Consider the following 11,309-nt stretch of genomic DNA (forward strand, 5'->3'; position numbering starts at 1 on the left):
CAGCAAACCCTGGCCTGGGTTTGGGGCCGGGGAGGGGAGTTAAACACCTTTTCCCCTACTCAAACTTAGTGTGACTGTGGACTACAAATCCTAGAGGCACTTGGAAGCAGGAAGAGGAAGTAATAAGCAACCCTGCAGAGTCCTGCTGCTATGCTTTTGGACTGCAAATCTCAGAGACCTCAGGGGTAGCAGAAAGAGGAAGTGAACACACAGCCCATACTGGCTACGTGCCAGGGAGTCAAGCTTCAGCCCCCGACTTCTAGCCTGAGCCACTGCAGGCATGTTGCTGTATTTCCTGAATCCAGGGCCTTTCTACTTCTACAGTTATGCTAATTGGCACTTCCTTTCCATCTCTCATTCCAATTTGCTTTTGCCATGTAATACGTAGATACATGTAGACAGCCAGGCACACTAGCAAAATCAAGCAGAACATTTGATCCAGTGACGATGTGTACGGGGTGCACATGCACCCCCTGAGAGTGCCGGCACACCCCCTGACTGGCCGCGCTCGCCACTTAGGCGATGGGCAGGGGGAGCAGGTGGGAGTGCCACTGGCTGGGGAGTGGAGTGCTATGGCACTCCCAGAAGCAGCCGCAGTCAGTTCCAGACCTTCCCCACAACCCCAGCCAGCGAGACTGGCCGCGGGGGGGGACTTCCCCCCCCCCCCCCCCCCTCTTCAGCAAGAATGGTCACTGGGGGGGGGCATGTGCCCCCCATGACTAAGGCGGCACCCATGACTTGATCAAATAAAAGTTACAGAACAAAGAAGGGCAAAAAAAGAGAAAGCAGGACATTTTCTATCCTCCTGGATTCATGTAACTGCAGGGCATGGTGAAAGACTGATTAAGGTTTAAGTCTCATAGGTCTATGAACTCTAAGGTTAGGCCACTAAGCCAACAGTGATGGACTGCTGACCCTCATATTCTCTTCTGTCCTGTAGCTGGGGCTTTTTGTTCTGTTTTGCTTTTTTCTTGCTGTTTTGTATAACGTGGGAACTCTGCATTATTTACTAGAATTTGCCTTGACCTAGAATGGTTGTTAGTGATAGGAGCATTATGGGTTTATTAAGGAGGATCCATAAGGCAGAAGCCCTATTTAGCCACACAGAAGCAAAACTTCTGCCTGAAACCCAAGATTCCTGCATCCAGATTACTAAGGGTGTACGAAACAGGTCGTATTCCATTTAGATTCAGCCCGAATCGGGGACAGTGGTTTGATTAGTTGATTCGGATCACTGTTCCAATTCAATTTAGCTGAATCCGAATCTGAAGATTCGACGCTGATTCAGAGAATCATCGATTCGGCCATAGACACAGCTTTAAATGTTTTTTCTACATACTTTGAGGTATCAGGAGCAGCTCATGAATGCTAAGATCCTGGGCAGATGGATCATCCCACAGGAGAGTGGAGGGGGGGGGCCCAGCATGCTCAGCGGCGGACCAGGAAGTGGACCGGAAATACTTCTGGTCCACTGCCAACCGCTCTGGGGGACCCCCCAGCACTCCTCTGGCTCGAAAATCAGCTGTGAGGAGAGTCCAGGTGCCCCCCCAGACCCAGGAAGCACCAGTCATCAAGCCAGGGGGACATGGGGTGACCCGGTGGACCCCGAAGTGGATCAGAAGCATTTCTGGTCCACTGCCAAGCACGCTGGGGACCCCCCCTGCACTCCTGTGGGATGCTCCATCTGTCCCACCATTGCAGCATTCACGAGTCACCTGGTACCGAGGTATGTAGAAAAAATGTTTAAAGCTGTGTCTACGTCCAAAATCACTGAATCTCTCCGAATTGATTTGGAGGGTTCCACTTCGATTTGGAGAGATTAGAGGGTCTCCTGATTCAATTCAGTCTCGGAGATTTAGCCACTGAATCAGGCTGAATCTTATCAGTGACTGAAGCTTCTCACAGCCTTACTGATTACTGCTTGCTGATTTTCTGCAAGTACTTTCTTCCTCTGCCAGCACTTGTGTCTGAATTCAAGACTCATCCCTTAATATACTTTGTACCATAAATAAGTTCTAGAAGTTAGATGACAATTTAAAGGGAAAAAGAGGCAAAACTAATCTAAGTTCAATGTGTAGCAAAAGTGGAAAATTAACAGCAAAAAATCCAAACAACTAAAAACAATGTTTCTTAGAATTCTTTGGATTTTAAGGTTTAAATTCTATCAACCATTATTTTAAAACGCGATTCCATGGTAAAATATGCAAGTAATGTTACAGAAGCATTTACCTCCACAGAATGGGTCTCAGTAGTGATTATAAAAATTTGTCCACCAGATGCCGCCCATATGGTCTCTTCCATCACAAGTAGGCTTCTGACTGGTAGAACCCCTAGCTTTACTACTTTTTCAGGTTCTGGGTTCCAGTTTCCATCTTTAACAAAGAAAAGAAGCAGGAAGAAAAATTACACACAATAAAAATGTATGTCTGGTTTTAAATATTCATCAAGAATATATGGCTGTGAAGACAATATGGCTTACTCCAATGTGGCAGAGCTATCCATAAAAAATCCTAGCAGACAAACACAAAAGTCTAATATATGAATACTAATCTATCAAACTTGCACACATTTTTGTTAACAGAAAGCCATTTCCTTGTATATATAGAATAAAGAGAGTGACACTGCAGGTTCTGCACACTGTATTCTTGATCATACCTATGCAACCTGTCCCTTCAGATTATTTATACCTGCATAATACTATTGAAGTCTAATCCGATTGTACAGAAGTTACTCAAGGCACAATTTCTAGATTCAGTTGGCACAAGCTGAACATTAAGGGCTCCTATACACATGCACAATGCCCACTGTGATGTGCTGGAGTATGGAAGCTGACTCATTTGGCAGCCTTCTGCATCATGTGTATCAGTGTCTCCACACTGAAAAAATGGTAGCGTTGCACTTTGAAATAAAACACGTTCAATGAGCCCTGCTGCCATTTTTTCAGTGTGGGGACATGTGGGGATGCTGATACATATCACATTGCGGGTGCTTTTAATTAGCATGGCTTGCTAATTAAAGTACCTGGTGCCACATCCCACAGCATGTATAAAAATGCATCTAAGATACTAAACCTGCAGCATCTTTCTGTTTGGTAATGATATATATGGGAAAGAAAAAAATGAGTTTGAACTTCAAAGTGAAGGCTGCATTTGAAGATAGCAGGTAGAAAAACTATTTAATTGTCATCAGAAAAAAAATGTTTAGATTCATCAAGATGCTATTAGTATAGATCCTCTCTCAGTCATTTTTCTAGGGACACTTTTCGGAGGAAATCTCAATGTTAATCTCATCTTCCCTCCAACTAACCGCAGTCCCAAATCTTAAAGCACTTATTTAGAATAATTTCATAGTACTGTAGTCTCTGTGTTAAGAATCCACAGTTGGCCTTTCAACCTAGAAAGCCTCAAAGTTTAAAAATCAGCAGTTCTCAACCTGGGTGCTGGGGTACCACCAGAACCTTTGAAAGTTGCCCCAAGAAGTTCGAGGACATAAACAGATAAGAGCATGCTTGGGCTCCAGGTGTGAGAAGACAAGCAGGTAAAAGTACGCTCACGCTCTCCCTGCACAGTTGAGCCTCTGCCCCCACTGCCTGGCGCTTCTGCAAGGAGGTAAGCACTGTAATAAATAAATTAAGTTTTGAAATGGGGTGCCACTCAGTTAACAAAAATTATGGAGAGGTGCTTTCACTCTACCAAGGACTGCCTCTAGCCGAAAAGGTTGAAAACCCCTAGTTAGATGTATGAAGTGAAGATGAAGTGAAGTAATCTATGACTTTTTTTTTAACTAATGTCTGAATCACATCTAAGTACCCATCTAAAACAAACTTGATGAAATGGACATTCTAGTAGCATCTTTAACTTTCAGAAGCATACAGTAATTTTAAGAGAAACTAGGTAATTTCTTTTCATGCCCCATCTTCAGATTTAAAAAGAATTCACCCTGATTAGAAGACAGCCAGTACTGTAATTGGTGTGGACTGGATTTAACAGACTGAAATCAGATTACACCCGAAATAGCAGTAATACCATAAGCGTATCTTGCAGGCGCCTGCTACTGCTTACCAGTGCTACAGAACTCTTTGAAGTAAGGATTAAAGATTAAAGAAATCACAGCAACTGTTTTGTCCAAGTTTTAGCTTTTAACAGCATGAACTTAGTTTGAATACATGTACATGTTCCTTTGATAACAAATGTTTAATGACAAAGAATTAAGTAATTATTCTAATACCTTTTCACACATAATTGGCTTATTCAATGCATACCTTTCAGATAACCATTTACACTCATTCAGTATATCACCCCACAATTCTGCACTATTGTCTGTTGTACCTTAATAACAGTATAAATAAAATTGCTTTTGTTGTTATGTGTAGTTGGCTTGAGGGGAAAAAAGTATATTAAAAGGTGACCTCCTCACTTTCATATCCACTCTGTACAAGTTCCAGTAACAATAACCACTTTACTGTCAGAGACCCCGATTCATTGATTCATTCAACTTAAGCACCTTTTAAAACACACTCTCATGAAAAGTACTCAGTCTTGGGGGCAGTGACTGTTTGTTATTCATTTACATATTGCTTAATACAATGTGTCCAACAGTAACAGGTGAATTTATTATTATGCACATGCTTGTATGCTTTACTGTATAGAGATTCAAAAAATATTGGTACCTCTGACAGCATCAGTTATATAATCTTCCTTGACATGTGCTTAGAATGAGATTCTAATTTTAAAATACATTCATATAAATTACATTGCGAGTGCCATATTCATTATGTCACAATTGTTTTCATAAATTCAGTATGCAAGTTTCTAATTCCATCCCTGCAAGTTCTCCTAGCAATGTCAAAGTCAGCTTGTGTTCTTTCTGACTCGCACATTGCCATCAGTAATAAAGACGCTTTAGGCCAAGCGGCGCCCTCATTGCAACAAAATTGTCCTTAATTTAAGTGCTTAGGTGGAGATTACAGAAGTATAACTGAGGGCACAATCTGAAGATAACAGGAGTGTGTAAAGTGGCCCTTCATTTGGAAGTAATTTTACAATTTATTTTAATTATGTAAATCATATTAGATGAACTATCCTAGAGCTATGTTGTCTCTTTGGGAGTAAGAGTAGTAAAAATAGTATAGGTTTGCTGTTTCCATTGCCTGAATTTAGACAGGGAGAAAGAAGCTGCCCTTCTTTCAAATACACTTTTCAGAAGTGAATCAGACAAATTCAAATAGACTAAATAATTCACTGAATGACTCAATGCCTGAATTTGGTCTAAAATATAATTGAAATGTATAATTAGTAACCTACAGTCTCTTATTTTAAATCATGATTTATTTTTAAACTTAATCATTTAGACCTTACCTAATGTAGACAAGAAAGCAATAAAACTATTTTTACTCTCTCTCTTTACTGCAGGCATGAAAACACACCAATTTCAATAAAAGCCTGGCTTAGACACTGAATAGTTCAATAAAGGCATTGAGAACCTAGAAGTCAGGTGCCTCCTTGATTAACATATCTAGGTGCCTGGCCCCTGGAATGGAATCCAGAACTCTTTGGCAAGTACAGTGCATAGGAAGAGCTAGACAACTCAGAAAAGGATCCAAAAGCCGGCAAAGTTAATCAACGAGTCATCTAAAACTAGCCAGGAGACAGATAAGGCTGTCATCCTGCGTAGCTTTGTAGCTTGGATACCTAACTCAAGGCTTCAGGGAGACCTTTTTCCATTTGGGATTCACACACTGGAATCCTCTTCAAAGATAAGTGCATGCAGTCTTACTGACTCTTTTTTTGTCTAAAGAGAGGCAGTGATGATGCCACACATCCTTTTTATAGGAGCCTGGTTATTAGAGCACTCACCCAGGAATCAGGAGAAACCCAGGTTTGATTCTACCTTATTCTAATAGGGTTCAGTTCTATATCTACATGGAACCATTTTGGAATAAGTTATACATACTGTTTGTCAACCTGGTTGTTGGTTATTGCGAGCTGTAAGAAAACAAGCAACACATGGAACAATGGCTCAAAAGATAAGAACTACAGCATACATTTGAGGACTGTTAAGTAAAATGAGAGGACTCCTGGCTCCAAGAAATCTAGCTCAACTTTTTGCAGACCCTACTAAACAGATTTAAGAAGTTTGGTAAATGCCAAAAAATTGGATAGGGCAGGGTGGGGGAAGAACCCTGGCTGGGTTTTAAAAAAAATGAACTCTCTAGAGAGCAGATAGTTTTGGGGGAGAAGTTTTGGGGGGGCATTTTTTGGGGAGAATAAAGAACCTACTTCAGCTTCTAGCAGGGAATGGTAAGCCCTTAAGTAAACTAGACATGCTTGAAGATGAACATATAGACTATATTAAAATCCTATTTTCTAAATGCTTTGCTTCTGCTATTCAAGTAAACAATATTTTGATTTTAAGAATGCTGTCTGGTCACAGTGTTCTCCACTGGTCCATGACTTGAGGTGAAGAACCACAGGTGCAAAAATCTACAAGTCTCAGCCTAGTGTGAGCAAATAATTTGATTACGTCTCAAGAGACAAAGGAAAAGGCCTGAAACGTAATGGGCTGCCCAGAAAATGAACAGCAGTGCAATGAGCTCTACAAGAGTGACAACAATACTTACACTTAACATTAGGTATATGAAAAAAATCGAAGCATGTACCTAACTACCCTGTTTAAACACACATGATCCTGCAAAAAGCTGTGAATTTGATCCATTTTATGCTTTGTGGATTAAGGTCTTTGAAGTCAGTAGGAATATTTGCAGTGCATAAAGGGCCTTCATAAATCTTAGCACAATTGTCATCTTATGTTAGATTCTCCCCCACCATAAAGGTATGGAGCTTCTAGCCCAATAGACCTATTAACACTCAAGCTTTCTAAACATTAGGGTAATAAATAAATACTGCAGATACGAGAACCAGCAATAGCTGCAAAATTAGAAACCAAATATATATATATTGGTTTCTAATTTTGCAGCTATTGCTGGTTCTCGTGCATGTGTGTGTGTGTGTGTGTGTATATATCTATATATATATTCTTACAACAATACACACACACACACACACACACACACACACACACACACACAGTTATATCTTACTTTTTTGCTGTATATGAACACTACATCAAACTTCTGATATTTTAATTTATACTATTTAAAAGGCAAAAACCTAATTTTAAGCACTTATTATGTCATGCCTTAATATGTTCCTATGCCCTCTGTAACCCACATTTTGTTAGCAGGTTCTTGCCTTAGTTCATGTTATGATAATAGACAATATACTGCTATATTCTTATCAGTCTGTCTACATTTTGACATTAACAAACATTGCAAGCATATTGTAAGGGTCCAAATATTTCAAGTTATTCAGTACTGTAAGCATACTAGGAGTGCATGCTTTTGTTATATATTGTATATATTGTCAAATAAGCCATTTTAGACAATCAGCAATGCTTTTATTCATCTCAAACATAATTAAGTTGTTGGAATCCTGGCAAAAATAAATGTTTTCCATCATCACTTCATAGAACAAAATACTGGGTATTTTATCTTGGTTGTTATTCCCATACGATACTCTGAAGAAAATTAGTACTATTTAAGAGTTTGTATCTGCTGCTGTTTGTTGTTGTATGAAACAACCCAATTAAATATAATTTTCCCTATTAAAATGCCTTTTTATAACTTGTATTAATTTCCTCATGCTGTGCTTTCAATACAGCTGGAATTAACATACATCTTTTTATTTGGAGTATTTATTTATTTTTGCTCAGCAGCACTTTTGATGTTGCTAACAATGCTGCCAGCACAGCTCTGGGAATAGTGTTTGTTAGTTTATTTGTGCAGTGGAGCACAAACATCTTACATTGCTTGGTACAGAAATAGTGGTTATTGATTTATTTAATTTCCTGAGGAGGAAGAGGTGGATTTAAAGGGGCGGGGGGAAGGGTTGCAAATAAACTGCACATTTACTATCACTTGGGGATAAGTTTGTGGATTCAATCCTGCCTCTATTTTTGGGTACGAGTGTCATCATGTAATGCTTTAGAAAACCCTATGGTGCATGCGCCCATGGGAGTACCACACCTATTTTCCAGGTGGGCTACAAATGCCACCTATCAAAAGGATGCAGCCCTAACATAAAATCATAGGGCCAGACCTAATCTACCAATTCACTCCCACCTTGTGTCAATCCTTGAAAGCCTATTAACGTATATACTTCTGCAACATTAATAGTAGTCCTTCTACAAATACCGTCTTAGCCTTGAGATTAAGTCACAAAAACCCCCAAACAAACAAACAGTGAGGAGGAGGAGGAGGACTCACCCACCTTTTGTTTCAACTGTTTTCAGGGGCTTGAACAGGTTAGAACAGAATTACACTTAGGGGACATAGGTCTACTTTCATGCCTAATGGGTGGAATAGAATCTGGCCCTTAAACTTTATCATGTCAGATCATTTTAGGTCACCTACAAAGGTGGCATTGAAAATGTCTGCCTTACTTTAGATTTGCTAATTAGTTTAATATTTGTAGTAAGTATCAAGGTATTTCCTCCAGTCAATATAAGAAAATACCAACAAGAGCAGGAGTGCATGGAGCTAACTGTATTTATTTTTTTTTTATAGTGCCTATGCTGTCAATTCAGGGTTGTTCCTTGGATATAATTTTGTTTAGCCCAGACTGCACTTCACACACAATGGACTCTCCTCACTTCCATTTGGGCTAGGGACAGACATTCAAAAAGCCTGAACCTGAAGTGATTTAATCTTTGCAGGTTAGCCTAACCTGGCAAGGCTAAATCAGTTTTGTAACCAGACACCCCAGAAATGCAGGCACATGCCTGCAGTGGCTTTGGCTAGAAGCCGGGGGGCGCTAGAGCAGCCCTCCCTTTACTTCCACAGCATGGAGCTGAGGGAGACTCAGCCAGTCTCCAGCAGAAGCTCTAATAAGCCCACCAGGGAATTGATAACAGTGTTTATCACCCAATTAAGAAAACAATAGAGGGTCATTACCAGCTACTTGTTGATTTTACCTGTTGTCTCAGCAGAGACCATAGCCAACATGTGGTCTGCTAGCTAAAACACAGACACCTCCTCAGCAAGGCAGAGGGGAGGGGGAATTCCTACTTAGGAGGGAGTGGTGAGGGAAGGGGGAAAGCAGCCCAGAGTATCTGGAGCTCCAGCCATGGAGCAGAGGAAAGGAGCCAGCCCTGCTGTGGAGCAGAGAACCCTGCCCAGCCCAGATAGCATGCCAGAATGCTGGGGGAGTTTGGTTTATCTTAAACCAGGAAGGCATCTGGGACAGACGTTGCATAAACCGGTTTCAGCCAAATCTGTTAAGTCTGATACTACATTCAACCAGCTTTATCTCAAACCGGTTTCAGCCATTCTCAAACTGGTTTATGTGCACTGAATATCTATTCTAAGATTCCATTCTGAGGGCCAAGGCAGAAGCTAAGCATTGCATTGCTCGGTCCCACAGCAACTAAATCCCTTTGCAGATTTCACCTTACTTGTCATTTAACCAAGCTTTCCTGCTCTCATTGCTGCTGCTGTTCTTGGAACTCCCTACATTGTGTCAGTATTTTTATGGCAATGAAGTGCCTGGAAAGTGCCTTTATAAAGACTGAGTGCTACTTCCCTTTCCTGAGAGGTTGTGCCTCTGTGAATGAATGACAAATGTGCATTGACCTTTTTTGCTACCATGTCACATAGGAAACACATCTGCTTGGCTGTCCACAATTGTTACAAAAAGCATCAGACTTTTTAAAAGAAAAACATGGGAAAACTATGTTTTCCTTAGCCTCATTCTGAGAAACAGCTGAACGATTTGGGGGTGAACTTTTATAAAATAATTCAGCCTGAGATAACCATACAGCATGGGTCAGCTTAGACAAAAGGGTTAACATTTGGCAAAGTTATAAAGTAAATGCATAGTCATATAAAGAAAGTGCTGGACAACTTTAATGTAAGGTAGGTCTCCAAGTCCCAAGCATAACAGCAGTGCTGTGTTTCTGCTTCTCTGTTTCCCAGATAATATTATGGTTGTGATCAGTCTCAAGTTTTCACATCTGCAGGATGTAACATTTAAGCTCTTCCATTGTTTTGTATATCAGTTCTGTTGCTACACATTTTTAAAACCAAGAAAACAAAACAAGAGAAGTCTGAGGCTCCAAACTACTTTACTTTTATGTCACTTTTGGAAACCAATGAGCTATTAAGATGACCACGTTTCTTTATTGTTTCACTGGGTTGCAACTATTAAGTGAAAAGATTTTGATAAGCTTGTTTAATCAAATCAAATATAATTTCCCTTACAGAAACATGCAAGAGAGTGAGTTTGGCTGTGAATCTCCAGTACTCCTCGTCACACAAGGGTATGCAACACTTTCAGCTGGCTAAACCTTTTCTTTTTCATTTCCCTTGCTAGAAATATTTTGGAGCAAAAAATGCTTCCCTTTCTGCACACAAAGGTAGATCTATATGCAATATAAATGGTACCTGCAATATCTGTATCATTTGGAGTTTTGTTTGTGCTGTCCTATCTGAAAACACTTAGGAAGGTGAGGACCTTTTGTGAACCAGAAATAGAATGGTTCAGAACCTGATAGATCTGAGGCTACACGCAGGCACTGTATCTCAGTGACTACATAAATCCATGTCCCATTCTGTCTTTAGGAGAGAGGGACAAGAGCTGAAACTTTGAAGCTTACATGAAAGGTTTCCATCCTTCACATCATAGGGCTCCTTGATGCACTTTCCAACCAGTTAGACTGCATACTGGGATTAATACTTGCCCTTTCACAAATGTCATGCTATATAGCAAGATGCTTCTAGTATTAAAAAAAAAAAAAAAAGCATATTTTAGTTTACTTTTCCATCATGCCCTCTTCTTCTGACATTTATGGACAGAACTGCAAGCTCAATGAGGACATGCATGTAACTGAAAAAGGATATACTGAATAGATCTAAAAGTGATATTTTTATTCTAAGCTGATAAATTATGTGGAACATTTATTAGACTACATTCTCTGTCCTTCTTGTACCATAGCTCACAATCATTTGCCTAATAAAATAGGTCAGTGCTTCATAAAAACACCCCTTTGGGGTTGACTACGCCTGAATAAGCACACTATGTCTTACACGATTGTAGCTGCAAACTATAAGGAAAATTAATGATAACATGGAAACAAATTACCGGTACAATTTTTATTAGACTTGGTGAGCTGAAATAACAGATGTGAGGCAATTGTAGGGGAAGGCACTGCAAGATGAGGCAGAAAAGACTTCATATAGGTTTGCTATAACAAAG

The 11,309-nt window shown here is 40.1% G+C and overlaps 1 protein-coding gene across 9 annotated transcripts in view; it reads right to left on the minus strand.

Moving 5' to 3' along the window:
* Positions 1-11,309, minus strand: part of ARHGEF10 (Rho guanine nucleotide exchange factor 10) — a 197,201-nt gene that overhangs the window by 26,329 nt on the left and 159,563 nt on the right. For all 9 annotated transcript variants that reach the window (XR_003094503.1, XM_025206351.1, XM_025206348.1 and 6 more), the window contains one exon: positions 2,230-2,372. Coding sequence is in view for 8 of the 9 variants with exons in the window: in XM_025206351.1 (XP_025062136.1) it covers positions 2,230-2,372 (143 nt within the window). In the remaining variant the exon portion in view is untranslated. The remainder of the gene's footprint in view (positions 1-2,229; positions 2,373-11,309) is intronic.

Source organism: Alligator sinensis, unplaced genomic scaffold (genome assembly GCF_000455745.1).
Source record: "Alligator sinensis unplaced genomic scaffold, ASM45574v1 scaffold52_1, whole genome shotgun sequence".
In the NCBI taxonomy this organism is placed as follows: domain Eukaryota; kingdom Metazoa; phylum Chordata; order Crocodylia; family Alligatoridae; genus Alligator; species Alligator sinensis.